This window comes from Hyaena hyaena, unplaced genomic scaffold (genome assembly GCF_003009895.1).
Source record: "Hyaena hyaena isolate Hyena2069 unplaced genomic scaffold, ASM300989v1 scaffold_479, whole genome shotgun sequence".
Lineage (NCBI taxonomy): Eukaryota > Metazoa > Chordata > Mammalia > Carnivora > Hyaenidae > Hyaena > Hyaena hyaena.
This window is the reverse complement of record NW_024081107.1, coordinates 963,557-982,381: the sequence shown is the minus strand read 5'-3', so window position 1 is coordinate 982,381 and position 18,825 is coordinate 963,557. Positions and strand designations below refer to the sequence as shown.

General features: G+C 36.3%; 1 protein-coding gene across 3 annotated transcripts in view; it reads right to left on the bottom strand.

Annotated features, from left to right (window-relative positions):
* WDR72 (WD repeat domain 72) overlaps positions 1–18,825 on the bottom strand; it is a 222,232-nt gene that overhangs the window by 120,358 nt on the left and 83,049 nt on the right. For all 3 annotated transcript variants that reach the window (XM_039254230.1, XM_039254233.1, XM_039254231.1), the window contains exon 14: positions 16,805–17,007. In XM_039254230.1, coding sequence (XP_039110161.1) covers positions 16,805–17,007 — 203 coding nt within the window. The remainder of the gene's footprint in view (positions 1–16,804; positions 17,008–18,825) is intronic.

The following is an 18,825-nucleotide window of genomic DNA, read 5'->3' as shown; positions in this document are numbered from 1 at the left end:
GATGCTTTCCAAACATCATACGAATAAGCTTATAATTGGCCAGAAGGTCAGAAAAGGATGTAGGTTGAAGGAAGAATAACTTAATCAGAATTGGTTACCACTAAGTAGACCAAAGGACAAAAAAAAAAGTGCTTCCTCTATTTGGAATGATTTTTAAGTGTACTTACATAAAGAATAAAGAATAACCAGTTGAACACTTATTTTAGGTGTATATCTCTGTGTGACCACTAGCTATTTTAGTCAATTCAATTTAACTATACTTATTAAATTGAAATCAATACCTAGAGAATACACTCATTAAAAATATATAATTTAAAGTTTATGGAAAAGAGTTCTTTCAAATGACCATTTGACAATAAATAGCTGCATTTCTAGTAATTGATTGACAAGATCAAATTTGTAGAGTACCTTAAAGAAATAAGCGTTGGGGGAAATATGACAAAAATGTTTAAAAAGCCAAAATGGATTTCACCAGCCAGGGCTCCAAAATTGATTTAAAACTGTTTTAACTTTTAGCAAAGAGGAAGCATTATAAGAATATCTGTTAATGGCAATAACCAAATATAGTTTCTCCAGTAGAAAGCTTCTACTCCTTGTAGCCTATTACACTGAATTACAATAGAATCTAGTAACAATACTGCCTACTTCAGGGGTTAAAAAATCATGGCCAACAGGCCAAATATTGCCTATCACCTCCTTTTTGTAAATGGAATATCACTGGAATGCAGAAATGGTCATTTGTTTATGTATCCTCTATGGCTGTTTTAGTGTTGCAGAGGCACAAATGGGTAGTTATGACAGATTCTATGGCTCACAAAGATTTAACTATCTGGTCCTTTAATAAAAAGTTTGTCTTTCCCCAGACTATTCTAAATGAACAGGAATTTTAAATGTATACAAAAGTATTTTTTGTAGGCGGTATCATGATATAAATATAAAGCATGTAATTGAAGGTGTTAAATATTCTCAATTCAGGCACGTTATATTTTAACAGAGGATTTTAAAGCTTGTATAGGTTGTTTTTGTGTGATTTTCCACTCGAAATATACGTTATTCTCTTAAGTCCAAGGCCAGGTCCAAAGACTTCTTTTTCTTTTTCTTCAGGACTCTAAGACATGGTCATCTTCCACCATTCCTACTATATGTATATTCTATCTCTGGTCATGTCATTTTTCGTCAGTCCCCTATTCACTACCCATCTTTATACTTTGGGGTTTGGATCTGCTGTTCCCAAAGCAAAATATCATTCATCCATCAAGATTTAGACAGAACATCACTTCCACATTCTGTGGATAGCATTGCTCTCACCATCTACAGAGGCTCCAGTAGCACTCTGAACTGCAGGTCTACAAAACCTTTTGATATACATGTTGCATCAGAGCTTTTTGCAATTTGATATTCAAAAACTCAACACTCATTAGTAATTTCCTTCTCTTGCTGCACCTGTATAATAGCTTCCTCTTCCCACAACCCCTGTCCTCTAATCCAATTTTCCCTGTAGCAACCGAAGTGATCTATTCAAAACATAAATCAGAAATGCCATGACAACCAGGACTTTGTTGACAATTCCTAGTATCAAGAAAAGAGTCTGGCATGTGGTAGGTGTTCAAGGAGTATCTGCTGAATAAATAATGTATTTTCTTCTGTACTCTATGCTACAAAATTTAAGTAACATACGTAGTAGTTCTTTGTTTTTAAGGAACTTAAGGCCTATTTGAGAAGACAAGAAAAATACTTGTAAAATAACTAGGTAATCCATAGTTAATTTACAGGTGTTTAACTAGGAGGTGCATGGTAAATAGTGTATGTAAACGTTGTGCTGTGGGTAGGATTTGATTAGGTGGAGAGAAGAACAGCTCTTATACATGAGATGAGGCACATGGAGAGTGGAGTCAGTCAGGCAGTCATGTGGAGGGGTATTGGCTTGTCTGCAATTACTGACATGCTTTCCTCCCTGGAGGAAAGGAGACAGGACAAAGAACAAATCTTAGGAGGCTTGGTATCTCTTGGGACTGCTAATCCAGCACACTACCCCATGTTCCCACAAGAACGAGTTCACCAAAAGCACTGACTATCATACACATCACAGAGTAGAATCATCCCCCCCTCACCAACCCCTCTTTCAGAGGGAAAGAGTTCAGCAATTTGCAAATAATCTAGGAAAAACTAGGAAGCAGTGTGTACCACTTGAAGGATGCAAGGTTGTGCCAGAGACTCTGCATCTGGGAAAAGAAACATAAATCAGGCCTCTTCATATTTATTACACTTAAATTTCTAAAAGTTATTACAAACCTGTTGATTAGATTGCTGCTGGCTTCAGGGGTTTTGTATCGAGGGGAGGGCTTAGCAAAGTAATTATTTGAGGGAAGCAGAGGACCTATGATATACACTCCAATCCTCAGGCCATTTTTGAGTGCTTATTTTAGATAACTTTGTTACTAGAAAAAAGAGTCTGAGATTTAAGGGCAAGTGAACAGGGCAATAATACAAACTTTGGTGGTGTGAGAAACCACTTAGCTACACTGTCTTTTAATCTTTCTGAATCTATATCAACTCACCAATGTGCCCGTCTTACCCACAGTGAATCATTCCTCCCAGTGTGCTACACAACCTAAATTTCATCACCGGTGTTTAATAAATCCTTTCTTATAAACTTTTGAATTGATTTAGACTGGTCTAAATATCAATATGCCTTATAAACTTTTGAATTGACTGGGACTGGTGTTTAAATATCAGTGGGATAGCTGTCGTTGTTTCCATAGCCTCTTTTCTTTGTTGTTATTGACTATTTTGTTTGCTAGTTCATCCCCTAGTAAGATCAAGTCACACATAAACCCAAGTTGGACTTAAAAGCAATTGTCTAGTGAACTAAATACATACTATATTTCTAGAAGTCATTTAAATTTCTTTTCTCTTACAATTCAAAACAGGCTATATCTTCCATCTTCTTACCATGTACTTTTCATGTTTACACTTTATCAACCTTTTATTACAGGTGTTTATTCCACAAATATTTCTGAATGCCTGCCTTGTGTTAGGTGATGAGGATACTGTACTAAACTAGCAGTGCAGGTCACTGCCCTTTTTGAGATATACGATCATGGAGGGGTTGCAGAAGACACAAAATGAAATAAAAAGGATGCTGAGAAATAAAACAATGGGACATGGGCGGCTACTTACTTTAAGGGAAGGGACATTGAAGCTTATACTTCAAGGTAAAGAACCAAAGAGAAAAGACACTGGCAGATAACTAGCAGTCAAGGAAATAGGAGTTGGGTTTTTTTTGTTTGTTTTTCTTAAATAAGGCCAAGTAGCTGGGAATTAAATATTTGTTATGGTCCCAAATCTACAGTTGACATTTTCAATATCTTTTTCACATATGGTTTATATATAATAAGTAAAATAAAAATTTAATAATAGTAAATAATCATCCAAAATTATTTCTAGATTTTATTCTGAGGTTTATTGAATGTCCATTTCCAAGATGCTTTTCTTCCCATACAGGTTATGGTGGTGGAAGTTGAAAAGACTAATTCATAAACCATGATGTGAGTTCAACAGATTGGAATGCCATACGGGCAAAGAATATGTATAATCGTGATAGGACATTTTCAGCACCTCCAAGGTAAGTGTCAAAATCAAATTTACTTTTTTAATGTTTTTAATTTATTTTTGAGAGAGAGATAGAGGCAGCATGAGCAGGGGAGGGCCAGAAAGAGAGAGAGACACAGAATCCGAAGACAGGCTCTAGGCTCTGAGCTAGCTGTCAGCACAGAGCCCAGTGCAGGGCTCGAACCCACGAACCGTGAGATCATGACCTGAGCTGAAGTCGGACGCTTAACCAACTGGGCCACCCAGGTGCCCCAGTCAAAATCAAATTTAAAACTTAGAAGGTATTCTTGCTAAGAAAATAAAATATATAGTTCCTGCCTTAAGAGATACAATAAAAAATATATAATAATTATTATGATTAGCAATTTTAATTTTATGAACATTTTGAAATATTAAAGGGGATTCTTTATAGGTTTTAATTATGTTCAGAATTTGGAAACAAAGTCAACAGAGGATAGTAAAAACTCGATTTAAATTCTTTCCCAAGTATCACTCAAGAACTACTGACTATACCTGCTCTAATTTTCAAGAAAGTAAAGAAAGTTTATTTAGTTTTTTTTTAAGGAACCTTTTAATTATAATATGGTGTTGAATGTTTACCCTGAATGAAAGTCACCATATCCTGAAAATGGGAATTAAAAGCAACCATATTAAATGACTTATGAAAAAGACATCAGGAAACTATTAGAGGGTTGTAAAAGTTTTAAAGGACATAATATATCATTTCTACATAATGAAGTACTGAGTATCTTGTAGATTATATTGTTTAGTTCTGTTATATTTCATGCTTTGCCTATGAATTAAGCACCACTTATAATGCTTTCTTTTCAGATAGATAAAATAAGAGCCCAAAATTCTCAGGCTTAATCTGTTTGTAAAGAATCAATAGATTTTGGTAATTACTTCCTGTCATGAATCTGAATTCTGATAAAGAATGTTTTAAAATTCAAGAGCTTGGTCCTAGAATCAGTGGCCATAGAATATTAAGTTAAGGCAAAAACGCATCAAGCTGTGGTCCCTTAACTGGGCCAGAAGAACAGTGATGCAAACTATCATGTGGGTGCTTGTTATCCACAAACTCATTTCTGGTGTAACTCATTACATCTGCTCTATCTGATCCCAACTGTTCCCTTGAATAACACAAAGAGTTGGTCATTTAAGTCAATTGTATATTTCATGCCAGAATTTATCATGATTAATAGAATTATCACAGAAAGGAAAATTAAATTTTTGAATGTAATGTACTCAGAACTGGTAGTTTTCTGCTACTGTCCTACTAGGCATCCTTGATAACACTAGAAATTTAATACCTAAGATTAAAAAAATGTTCTAAAGTTTGGTTAAGCTGATTATTAACATAGCTAAACATCAAAAACTTGGGAAATTATGCTTAAGAGACCGTAAAGACAACTTGTTATCATCTGCAAACTTGACTTTAACTATAAAGGACAAAGTTGAATAAAAGATAGGTCCTTGGTAATTAAAGATGTTAGACTGCCAACCATACGATAACAAATTTTGTGAAAACCCTCTTAGATTCAGAGTCATACCCACTGTCAAATTATTTCTTGTTTAAGCCTCATGATAATCTTGTAGAGAGAGACAGGACCCATGTTATTCTCTCCACACTCTGCCGATTGATGCCATGCTACCGTTTTGGTAAAACAGGGTTTGGCTTAAGAGACAAAAGAGACAGATCTCCTATAGCACAGGCCAACTCCCTGAAGGAATAGACAGGATGAAGAGGTCTCAAGAGTCTTGATTCAATTTTCAGAAATGATTAGTAATAGGACAGCTAATCAGGGCACTTATGCAGAGGTTAAATGTTTCAGAACTAGAAGAAGGTAATAGTCCTAAAACAGCAGCCACCCTGGGGCGCCTGGGTGGCTCAGTTGATTGAGTGTCTCACTCTTGGGGTCATGGGATTGAGCCCTGCATTAGCCTTCATGGAGCCTGCTTAAGATTCTCTTAGTTTTTCCCTCTGCCCCTCTCCCCAGCTTGCTCTCTATTTCTCTCTCTTTCTCTCTCTCCAATAAATAAAATGAAGAAAAAAAAAAAAAAGCAAAAACAAGGGCGTCTGGGTGGCTTAGTTGGTTAAGCGTCCGACTTCAGCTCATGATCCCATGGTTCATGGGTTCAAGCCCTGTGTCAGGCTCTGTGCTGACAGCCAGCTCAGAGTCTGGAGCCTGTTTCAGATTCTGAAATCTGACCCTCCCCGGCTCACGCTGTCTCTCTCTCTCTCTCTCTCTCAAAAATAAAGAAAACATTAAAAAAATTTTTTTAAATAAAAACAGAAACAGCAGCCACACTGAGTTAGAATGACTTTCCATCTATAGGCAGAATTGTAAGACTGGCCCCAAGATTCTCAGTCCCTCGTAAAACATACCTTCCTCCAGTTATTCAACCAAACACAAATCTAGGTACTGTCACGAAGCGATTGTGCTGATGCAATTAATGTTCCAAATCAGCTGACATTAAAATAGGAGGATTATAGGAGTCACCCTGACTTAATCACATAGATTTTTTGAAAGCAGAGAGGTTATTTTTGGCTGCTGGAGGAGGGAAAAGTAAGAGATTCAGACTATAAGGGGACTTTGTACAAAACAATTTTTCTACTGCTGGCTTCAAGATTAAGGCAGCTATGTGGAAAAGTATGCATGGTCCCTGGTTGACAGCCACCAAGAAAACAGAGACCCAGTCCTACAACCACAATGAACTGAAGTCTTCCAATAACCTGAATAAGCTTGGAAGAGAGCCCCCAGCCTCAGGTGGCACAGCAACCCCAGGTCACACCCAGATTTCAGCCATGGGAACCCTGCACAGAGAATCCAATCAGGCCATTCCAGACTCCTGGCACACGATTAGATGCCTATGATACAGTGAATATATATGACTCTAAGCCTCTACAATCGCAGTAATTTGTTACGTGGCAATAGAAAACTAAAACACCATCATTTTGAAGAGTTCAGGCTGAAGCCACAGTGGTCATCTGTGAGAGCAGAGACTGAGGTTTCTGGTTCCTGGAAAGGCAACCTGGAAGGAAGAGGTATGCTAAGTAGGGTAATTAGAGACAAGAAAAATCAGAGATCTAAGCAAAAGTTAAATCCTATCAACCAATCACAGCAAAAGCAGGGAATTCTGAAACTCAAGGATATAGAAACAATCCCAAATCAACTTCTGGTAAACTAGATGCCTGGCTTAGTGGTCAGTGAACGTTCAAGGAAATGGGTAGGGAAGTGCAGACAGGATAACACAGGAACCTGGCAGTAAGAGAAATTTGGCCGGTAAGAGCCTGGCTGCAGGGTCCATCCATCAGCAGATTCAGCTATACTGGGACTAAAAGAGCAGAGACAGGAACCAACAGGCCCAGTTCTGTATCTAAACCTAATTTACTGTATGATTCAATCAAGACTGGGCTCTAACATCCTCCTGGTAAAGAAAAGAAAGGGGAAAACAGTAACTTGATCACTTCCCGTTCTTAAATGGCACAGTGCCGAAAGTAGAAATAAAGGGTCTGGGGAACTTGTGCTCCTGCACTACTACATTTTATGCATTCAGGTTAATATTTTACTTCAGGGGGCTAAAGGAAAAGCAAAACTTGTAGAGGATCAACTTTTGTGTAATGACCAGAGACCTCTAGTGCAAACAGGAGGAAACTAATAAAGCTGAGTATGACTCTGTAGTTTGTGAGCTTCCCTAATGGCCCTCTAGAAACCAGGTCTTGGAAACCATGTGAAGAACAAAAAAGTAAAAATTTACAATGGTCATTCCTATGTGACTTTGCATGCATTTCAATATGTACATAAGAAGCCCCCCGGGAGCGCCTGGGTGGCTCAGTCGGCTAAGCGTCTGACTTCGGCTCAGGTCGTGATCACGCGGTTCGTGGGTTCGAGCCCCGCATCGGGATCTGTGTTGACAACTAGCTCGAAGCCTGGAGCCTGTTTCTGATTCTGTGTGTGTCTCTCTCTCTACCCTCCCCTGCTCATGCTGCCTCTCTCTCTCTCTCTCTCTCTCTGTCTCTCAGAAATAAATAAAACATTAAAAAAAAAAAAGAAGTCCCTGTTCTCACAGCAGTTTCTTTCTTTTTTTTTTAATGTTTTATTTATTTTTGAGAGAGAGATATAGAGACAGCGTGAGCAGGGGAGGGTCAGAGAGAGAGGAAGTCACAGAATCTGAAGACAGGCTCCAGGCTCTGAGCTAGCTGTCAGCACAGAGTCCGTCGCGGGGCTCGAACCCACGGACCGTGAGATCATGACCCGAGCCAAAGTCGGACGCTTAACCGACTGAGCCACTCAGGCGCCCCTAATTTTTTCATGTTTTTTTTTTTTTTTTTTTTTTTTTTAAATTTTTGAGAGAAAGAGAGCGAGAGCATGATTGAGGGAGGGGCAGAGAGAGACTGGAAGACAGAGAATCTGAAGCAGGCTCCAGGCCCTGACCTGTCAGCACAGAGCCAGAAGCAGCTCAGATTCACAACCTGCAAGATCATGACTTGAGCTGAAATCAGATGCTTAACTGACTGAGCCACCCAGACTCCCCTCACAGCAGTTTCTTATGACCATCTTTTTTATATCTGATGGAATGATCATACTTGGACACAAAGCTTATCCAGGATATTTTAATTTAGGGTCAAAACAGCTGTTTCCAGAGTAATATGAGCATCACTGTATACAGAGAATTGCAAATAATGTCATTTATGTTATTATTTGAGTTTAATATCATGAATGCCATTTGGGGATGCAGAGAACTGGTTATGTCTCCAGGATGTCACTATTAAAAATTCAATTCCGAAAAATGGATGGGGATATTAGCAGGATATATTCTTCAATAAGTTCATGCTCTTTTAGTTCCAATGAATAAAGCGAAAGTCTTAATACATTTTGTTTTTACTAACATAGGGGAAACATCCCATGAGAATAAATACTTTCTTTTCTGAGAATTGCTTCCTGTTACATTTTTGCCTTTGCAGCTCTCTCAGGACCAGTTTCAACATAAGTCATTGGTACAGAAGTAGTGTTCCTGTTGGGATTCCTTTACATGGGCCCAGATGGTACTCTCAGTCAATAAGTGATATTACCAGCTTTCAGGAAGAAAGATTTTATTCTCCTTCTTTTCTTTCCTGTTATAAGCCACTAACCCTTTTAGTTAACTCAACATCTGAATTTCTAGAAACTTCATTTTTTACATCTGAAAATACCATCCATTGTGGTAGTCATAAACAAGAGGATATAAACACAAGATATTTCTGATCTAGGACGATACCTTGGTCACCGAGGAAACTCCAAGCTTCTGCAAAAGGAACATTTACCATCGATTTGTCATCAGAACTGCCAAATGGTCCAACAACAGAACATCCAAATCCACTGAGGTAAATTTGTATCCCAGCAGATATAGACCTCTTTCAGTAGGCTGAAGACCTTTGGGTCCTACAAGAAGCAGGGTCCTAACAAATTTGGAAAACTCACAGGATTTCAAAAAGCAAAAGCAATTTACAACTAAGAAGAAGGGAAGAAAGAAAATAAGAAATGAGGGAGGAAAAAGGTCCCTAAACAGTCATGGGGTGGTGATGTGATATGGACAAGATTACAGAATTCATAGTTTCCACAAAACCTATACAAAATTATTAATGGAAATGGAGACAATTTAAAGTCATACTTTAAAAAATTATGCCGTGCTATTCTGAGGTTAAGCTAAAAAATTTAAATGCCTGGTATGTTTAACTTTTACTCACATTTCTATTCTGGAATATCCACCCTGCAAGCGAACTAATGACAATAACCAGAATATTTAATTCACAAAAGAGCTGGGATCTTAGATTTCTGTGTTTCTTACAGGGTTGATGAATACTTGGGGAAGGGGACAGAGAGGAAGTGAGCTAAATCTAAGAGAAAATTAGTACTAAAGAAATGATATAAGCATTTATTCACTGAAAGGTTTTACTTTAGAATTAGCAAAAGAGATAACCTCTTTGGAACCAGCTAAAAGCAGTGCAGAACAAATCCTTTCTCCCAGAAATCACGACTGCCTATCAGCAATTATAAAAACAATAACGCTGACCTTGAATCAGCCTTAAAGGTCCTTGTATACAATTATATTATCAGCTTTATGAATTTTCAGTTGCTATCTCAGCCACAAATTCAATAAATGCAGAGTTGGTCAGTAATAGGAAGATGGCTATTTTAACAGCCTTCACTGAAAAAGATGTTTCAGAAAGTACACAGTATATCAGCATTTTTCATGTTAAAAATGACAGCTCTTTCAAATCCTGCTCAGCACACCTTTGATGAAGGCTTATGACATCTCAGGTAAACACCAATAAAAATCAAAATCATTTTCAGACAAAACTAGAAATTATTTAAATAAATACTGCCTGGAATCCTAGGAAATGAACAGTCAGCTAAAAGGTTTTTATACCAAGAAAATTTTTCTTTTATTCAATATTAGCATTCAAAGTGAACTCTTGAAAAAAATTTTTTCTCCTATTGAGTTTATAATTTCACTTCCTTTTCTGTAATCTTAAACGTAGCTACCAAGGGCAGAGAAACCTGATGCAAAAAGATCCCGTGTGCGGAGTTACTGAAATTAAAAGATTCAGTATCTTTTACCAGCAGCCAGGTATCATAGCAACCTTGTATTGCTGAAAACTGCTAAAAACTCTTCAAAACCAGCAAGACTCTGCTTTAGGGAAATCTTTGACAACACTGGGGACATTACTGGCTGTCAACATCTGTGGGTGTTGCTATGGGCACAGCCACAAAGAACCCCGCTGTCCACACAAAAAGGTATACATGCAGAGAAGGTGGGAGGGACACAGATAAATTGATAAGAAAATCAAAAAGAAGAAATAATTGTGCTGGCAACATACAATAGGCACACAATTTTGAGACCATGTTTTACACTAATTCTCTTCCATTGAAGCTAGAGAATCCAAATTCAACCTAACTGTAATTGTGACTAAACATGAACCAGGGGGTGGAAATAATATCCTAAAACTCTGCACTTGTACCATTTATCACAAGTCTTAATTTAAAACTCGAAGTGAATTGCATTTAAAATAATATTTAAACTTCCACTTATAAGCCCTTGATAGTCATTATAAATCTACAGAAGAGAAAAGAACAGGTTACCATGAACAAGAACCCAATATTGATTTTTCGGCGGTGCAGTAAGGCATCTCCATTCTATTTGGCTGCTGTCAAAGCCACTCTTTAACAGCTGGAGTCAAATTGCACTATTTACAGCAAGAGCCCTTGTCAAGTGGACCATAAGTATCCTAACAATACACTATTCAAATGGCACTTTGCCACACAAATTGCTGACTTGATGAATAACCTATGTCAATGACTAAGGCCAATATAAAAGTTTCATTTTTATGAGAGGCTTTACATTCACACATTAAGTAAGCTTTCTTTGAAGAACCATTAGGCTATATATTTCAGGCCTTTGGACGCTAAAAATAATTAAAATCTGTTTAAATACATCAAGGGAACTTGACAACATTAATATGGATCTGGTGTTAACTGCATTTGTCACACGAGTCAGAACAGTGCCCTTCTGTTCCTGGCACTCCCCACCGGCACGTGCAGCACAATGCGGGACTTAAACCAGCCACGCACCATGAAATACGAGCATTCTCCTTTTGTGCTTCTAATTTACATGGCCAACGAATGTTTAGATACAAGCAAGGCTTTGAAGTCCTGTGAGGAAATCCATGGTTGCTTCTGGATGAAGAGGGACAGCTGGAGTCATTTAATGGCGTGCTTCCTACTTTTCACAGCGACTCAGAGACCTCCTAAATTAGTTTTGAAAGAAAGCTGTGCTATGCTTTTCATACTTTTCCTCAACATTGAGGTCACTTTGCATCAAAAAGTTTCTATTGGTGCCACAAAGTGAGAAAGCGACAGTCTTCATAAAGGAGCCAGAAAAGAAGCTATTCACTATTTCAGAAATTTTTATTTGACTAAGACATGTTATAGAAATGGTTACACTCTGTCAAAAATTTGCATCCCTTCACATGTTCAAAGAAGCACATCGGTTTAGTAGATTTCTCTGCTGCTGTCTAGTTCTCTATCAATTCCTATATTTTAGTAGAGTGCCTGGATATCTAATAATAAAAATTTATTTTCTTCTAAAATTTATACAAAATATTGAATCAAAATATTTTGTACATTAGGAAAAAAATAGCCATATACTGTTTGTTACATTTAAAAAATATACCAAAAATTAACTACTCTTCAAAACAGTGAAAATTATCATTTTTTATTAAGGATTTATCCCCATTGTAGTGCAATGAATTCTTTTCTAATACATATTATTTGTTCTTTTCTGTAATGATTAAATGTTGGCAATAAAATATAAATAATTCAATAAAAACAAAGCTAACCACATGTAATGTCTCATGAACTATTTTTTTCATATTTATAAATGTAGATTTGCAGGTGACATTTTTAGGCATTATCATTTATTTTTTTTTAATGTTTTTTATTTATTTCTAGGAGAGAGAGAGAGAGACAGCGTGAGCAGGGGAGGGTCAGAGAGAGAGGGAGTCACAGACTGAAACAGGCTCCAGGCTCTGAGCTGGCAGTCAGCACAGAGCCCGACGCGGGGCTCGAACCCACGAACCGCGAGATCATGACCTAAGCGAAAGTCGGACGCTTAACCGACTAAGCCACCCAGGCGCCCCTAGGCATTATCATTTAAAAATTGCTCCAATTCTATTTTGGTTATCTTTTTGCATCACAGCATTTGAAAGAACTAACATTTCATTTTGATAAAGTGATTACTAGTGGGGTCCAGTTTTCTACTGGTGGCGTACCAGTGCACCATCCATGTTTTACAAGAGGTGGTAGGATAAAGTTCTGATAAGATTTTCTCACCAAATGGCACCAAACAGACATGACTTAAGGTCAAGTAAAGGTTACAAAAATACAAACATATTTCTAGAAAGCTCGCTGGAATATAAATAAATGTAAATGCATTCTTTATCAATAATCAATTTTCTATGTTTGGATGAAGATGTAGGTATAAGTACATTATTTAAAGGAAATGCCATTAAACAATCTTATTTGGATTGGGAGCTATAAAGTGCACATTTGTTTTCATAAAAGGCAGATTTCCAAAACATATGCATTTTGTGATTTCTGTCAGGAAACAGACTTGATGCCAGGTCTTTTGGATTGCATTCCACATAGTACACAAGTTTGAATAAGTTGTTTTATTAAAAATTCAGATATCTAAAGAGAAGAGAGGTGTTGGCTGCTTCGCCAGTCCCTCCTAGTGCTTCATGACCTCTAACTCTAGTGAAGACTATCTAGATCAGAAATTGGCCAACTGTAACCAGTGAGAATCAAATCTGGTCTGCTCCCTATATCTGTAAATAAAGTTTTTTTGGAGCACAATCACACTCATTTGCTTAGGAATTGTTTATGGTAGCTTCTGTGCTCCAACAGCAAGAGTTGAGTAATGACAACAGTGAAAATCTGGACCGCAAAGCCTAAAATGTTTATCACTTGATTCTTTACAAAGAAGTGTGCTTATCCCTGGTGAAGTTCAACATCGACCAATACAAATAAAATACAAATCACATATATAACTGTAAACTGCCCAGTAGCCATATTTTTAAAATAGGCACATAAAAAAATAGGTGAAATTGATTTCAATAACATATCTTATTTAACCCTATATATACAAAGATCATTTTTAACATGTGGCGTTAGCCAAATTTCAAGGGTTCAATAGTCACATATGATCAGCGGCTACCATATTAAAGAGTCCAACACTAAACAATCAACTTGGGGGAGCTCTTGGGGCCCCATTCTATAGAAAATCTTTTTTTTTTTTTTTTTTAAGAAATTCCCTGGACACTACAACGGGTCTAAATTGTGACAGTTAAAATAATCATGTTTATTACTCACTTATAGATAAGAAATGAAAAACAAACAAACAAAAAACAAAGGAGCTTAAAACCAACCAATGAACCGACAGACAAAACAGGCCTTCTCTCTCTTTAAAATATGATGAAGCTACAAAGCTTTCTGCCATGTAGAGATGATTTTAGTAAGGTTGTTTATTTCCTACTTTGAAGCTAAATTCCTCCCACTGCAATTTAAACAGTTTCTATCTTGTTTTATCCTTAGCAGAATCTGAGAAAAGCAGTTCCCCATCACTAATATGATATTGTATTCCTTTAAATCCTTTAAGACTCTGGCCCTCTCCTACCCCAAAGATTTTTCTTTGTCTAGCTGCACAAATTCAGCTCCTCTAGCATTTCAAATTGGACCCGTTTTCAAAGCGTCGTATTGTATTTGTTGTTCTCTGTAAAATCTGTTTCCAAATATATATGTACTCTTCAAACGCAAGAAGAAACCTTGAATACAGCATTCAAATAAATTCCAAATATTTCGGAACACAAAATCGCTCACCACACAGATCTAACATGGTATTCTTCCTTTTAAACAGTTCACTCTACCCTTTGAAAAAAATTCACTGCGTGCCACAAAAATCCACACAAAAAAAGTTCTGAAGCACAAAGTTACTTTAGATATTTCTACATTTCACAGAGTTACTGTCCCTCATTTTCCCACCTAAACGAGTGTGATTCAAATCCTCTTCTTTAAAACTAATTCATTTTCTTATGAAAATACATGAAGCATTTTATTATATCAACAATAAGAAGAAGGGAGTATTTACAAGCATTGTTGAAATTTCATGCATATTAAATTTGTACATAAGAATAAGATAAAAATAATCTCAACAGCTTAAATCAAAAGAATGAAAAGAAGATGTGCAGCACATAATAGAAGATATAACTTAGGGAAAGCACAGATAAAAATAGCCCTAATTAGCGGTAAGCTCAATAATAATAGAAGCATGGTGTACAGAACAAAGGAGGAGATAGTCCTGTCTGATTAAGCTCTGAAGAAAACGAAGGTTCGAAATCACAGTCATCAAAGGCAAAGGGCAGGAGCAAGGAAATAAAGCCAGAATAAGCCTAAGAGTAAGAAAACAAGACCCTGGCATTTTATTGCTTCCTAGAGTCAAGAAAAGAACAAAATTACATAAAGAAAATGAAATCTATATATACTATTACCACTACCTAACGGGTAACTCTGAGGTCCTCCAAGAAACTGGAAGAAATATAATCAGTTTACCTTGTGGGAATGAAACTAGTAAAATAGGCACTTGATGAATGAGATTTGCTACTGGAGATTCGAGCCATCTGACATGCACATCTGACGTGCACAAGTCCAGAGACATCTCCAATTCCTCATCTACTATTCTAGCCTATAATTCCCAATATAAGATGCACACTCTATTATGCATACAAAGTAACAGAGTCACATTAAGATGGGAATGCTTGGTGGCCACCTGGGCTTACTCACTGGGCTTTTTAACCTCAACCTTACAACAAACATGGAGTACTCCACCTTTGGAGACTAAGACCTATGACTGTAGTTTTCATTTGTGAATATTGAAGTTTCAGCATATTGACATTATTTTCCTTATAAAATACAACCCCTTTCAAAATCATAAAAAGCACATTTGAGAATCTAAAGCCAATTTGCCTAAATGAGAAAACAAACAAACAAACAACAAGGAGCTGTAAAGCCTGATGACTGGTTTTAACTTCTGAAGGAGGAAAGTATAAATAAAAGTGGGTGGTTTAAATGGAGACTTTAAAAATCCAAAATTTAGGAATTTGTCAATGTATCACTGTATATCAGATTATATCAATATATATCAATTGTTTATTTCCATGTATATCAGAATCTCAAAGCTCGGTGAATGAGCACCTCCTGCCTCTGAATCCATGCTCATCAAGGAGCCCTCTGTGAAAACTTCATCTCCCTCTTCTCCTCAACTACCTGTAGCTTTGCTGCAAGGAGAATATGCTGAGGGATGAACAAAATGTCAATTATATTTATCACTGTAGATTGGACAATTGTCATTCTAGTTTTTATATGTATTTCTTGGGTGTTTGGTTAGTGTGGTTCAGTTCTCAAAAGACTGATAAATATAAATCAGAGCTCTGATCCCAAAAAGCACACTGGACCCCCTTCTTTCCCCCCCTGCACTCTGAGGCATAGCTTGAGCAGCCCATGGATCTTTCTTGAAGATAACACATCCTTTTGCCCCTAACCATATCCATGCATGTGAGATAAAACAAAGCCTAATTTAAACTCTTTGTTAATGATGTTTCAACAGTCTTCATTAAAATACCACTAAAATAATCGAAAATGTGAACAATAATCAGCTAAATTTGGATTTAGAGATCCCATTTTTAGAAATACGTCCTATTAATACTGAATATGGAAAAAAGCTTTAAGATTCATTTATAAGTTATTCATGAAAGTGAAACATAAAAAATTACCCACATATTAAGCCACAGGAAAACAATCAGATCAGTGTATAGTAATAGTATATGCAAAGTTTAGAGAGCATGATGTAGTCATTTAAAAAGACAGATAATATTAGGAAAATATGTTTACATGGAAAATATTCCATTATATATATATATATATATATATATATATATAAATGGCATAGTTACAACAACATGACGAGCGGATAACTTAGAAATATAGATGACAAAAAGATGGAAAAAGTCCCTTAAAGAAATTGGATTAAATTACTATATCATTTTAAAACTGAAAAGAAGAAAGCTGATCCAAATCTCAGTGAAGACTTGGTTTATGAAACTAAATGCAAGCTCCATCATTGTGTGTTAACTGAGAGTTGGAATTCTAAGGAGCTGGTAATCCTACAGGTGCTGAGCATATCAAAAAACTTGTCCACACAATGATCCAGTTTTTGTGGTACTGTTTTGGTTTATCTGTAATAAGCATTTTAAAAAAGAGGTCATCTATACTCGACTGAAAAAAAAATGGATGCAGACCACAGAATATAGCCCCTCCCCCAACTGAAAACCATCTGGAATTCAAGAGTTAATATAAGATTGACTCAATTATGATAGCCAGAACCTATGTTGTCAAAAAAGAATGCTATACAAAACATAATAATCACTTAAAAATTATCCTGATTCACCCGAGATCATTTGGTAGATATGTCTGTCTGGTACAATCATCTCTGAGTTCTTTTTTGCTGATATTTAATTGCCTCATATTCATGAAGGCATATTACTTCTTACTCAGGGTTGATCATGTTTTCTGTGCGCAGCAACTTGGTTTGAACTTACCTTACATGAAGACTCCACCTGCAGACCAGGGCAAGGTATTGACCCAAATTGACAGGGGCTGGAGGATCTCTGTTCTATACTTTTGTGCTTATGTGTCTCTGAGGTAACTGGAAGTACAGATTCAGGCTTTAGAAGCTGTGCATCATCACAACAATTGAGAATAATTCTTGCTCGTTCTCCTGTTTCATGTCTTTCCAAAGTGCCTGGAAAACAAGATTAGAAATAAAAAATAGGCAAAATATTTACCCCAAAAGAATGAAAAGAACGAAACACTTTTATCAGAAAACTCACAATTCTTTAAGTTATCATGCCTTCTTACATCTGAAAGAGCAGCCTGGGAGCTTTCTTTAAATTATTCAAATCGTCATCTTACAAAGGCTGAAATTATGGACTTGAAAAGCTCATCTTCCCTTTGTGCTTTTTTATCCACTGAAATCAACAGGGCATTCAATAGTCTTTAACAGTAAAATCTCTTACTTATCATACAGTATGCAAGTGATCAATAACAACCAACTATGGAATATTTTAGTGCTGTCCCCTAGTGTTTCAACTCACAAACAACAGAGAATCGCTGTGATTTTTTGCTTAAAAAAAAAAGTTTCTGTTGGTAACATATATACATAATTTAAGTGGATACAACACATGAGAACACAGATACTTTGTGTTACTACCTCCTTTACCCAGGGGCCCTCACAACTTCAGGAATGCAGGCAACTCTAGAATTTTGTTATTGTTGTTGTTATCGTTGCTATTATATCCTTTGATTTTGTTATTAGAAAAACAACAGCAACAACAACAACTCTTTGCCCTATTCTCTGCCACTCCTCCGGTTTCAGAATTTCAAGGTGCCGGCAACTTCAATCTAAAGTTAAAAGGAGCAAAAGTACAAAACAGAGCAAAAGTATAAAAAGCAATTCACAAGAAGTTAGTGCTTTTATAAAATATGATGCCAAACTCTCACTGAAATCTCAATAAATATGAATTAATCATGATCACTGTCTCTTCCTTTGCCTTATTCATACTATATTACATATGTAACCTATATTCTACTAAGTGAAGATGCTAAAGAAAGTAACTTGATATATAATCTTAATACGTATTTCTTTTCATATTACCCCTTCCCTATCCATGAGAAAGTAGCTGTACTAATTAAGAAGGAAAAAAGTAATTCTTACTAATAGTATTAAGAAATATAAATTTAAGGGAATTACAATAAGAAAATAGAAAGAATTCTATACCACCGTGTCTTTACATAAGTTGATTCGAAGATTATAATTATCAGTCTTTTCTCATTTTTCCTCCTGTTTCCTTATCATCCCTTTATAGCAACTAAATGACCATTAGTTGATACTTGGATTCTAAATCACAACAACTAGAGTGCTAAAATATGGGGTTGAAGTTTCGTCTCTCAACTCTTAATGATTTTTTTATTCATTATAACATTTCTGCATGCATAAATTGACACATTTAGCATATAAACTCACAAGCATGTTATTTCTCTAGGCTTCTTTGTCCCATCAAGATTGGTATATCTTGAACAAATAAAGCTGGCAGGAACAAGAAACCCCCTTCTCTCAAGGATAATAATAACAAAAGTTTCTCAAACCAAAGATAATAGTTCTTATTCCTTTCTGAAAAGGACTGTATTCCAGAACTTGTAACTGTGACACCTAATGAAATTCACTGACTTTCTGAGATCTCTCTTTGAATATGGTATCACCATGGATATTTTCTCCTCACAGGTTTTCTGTGGCTCCTCCAACTATGATTTTTTTTAAAGATTTTTGGAATTCTTTGGAAAGAATTTACTGTGCTTTTAATACATACGGTATGTGCCTTATACTACACATTTTAAATATACATAGTTATTATTCTATACCTAATGTCTTACACAAACCTAACTATTGCTTGTATTTCTCAGTGATAAGAATAGTTTACCCATGAACTTGGGCAATTGTAATCTATTTTACATTGATAAATAATCAACTTAGCATCTACTATGGGTCATTCACTGTGCCAGA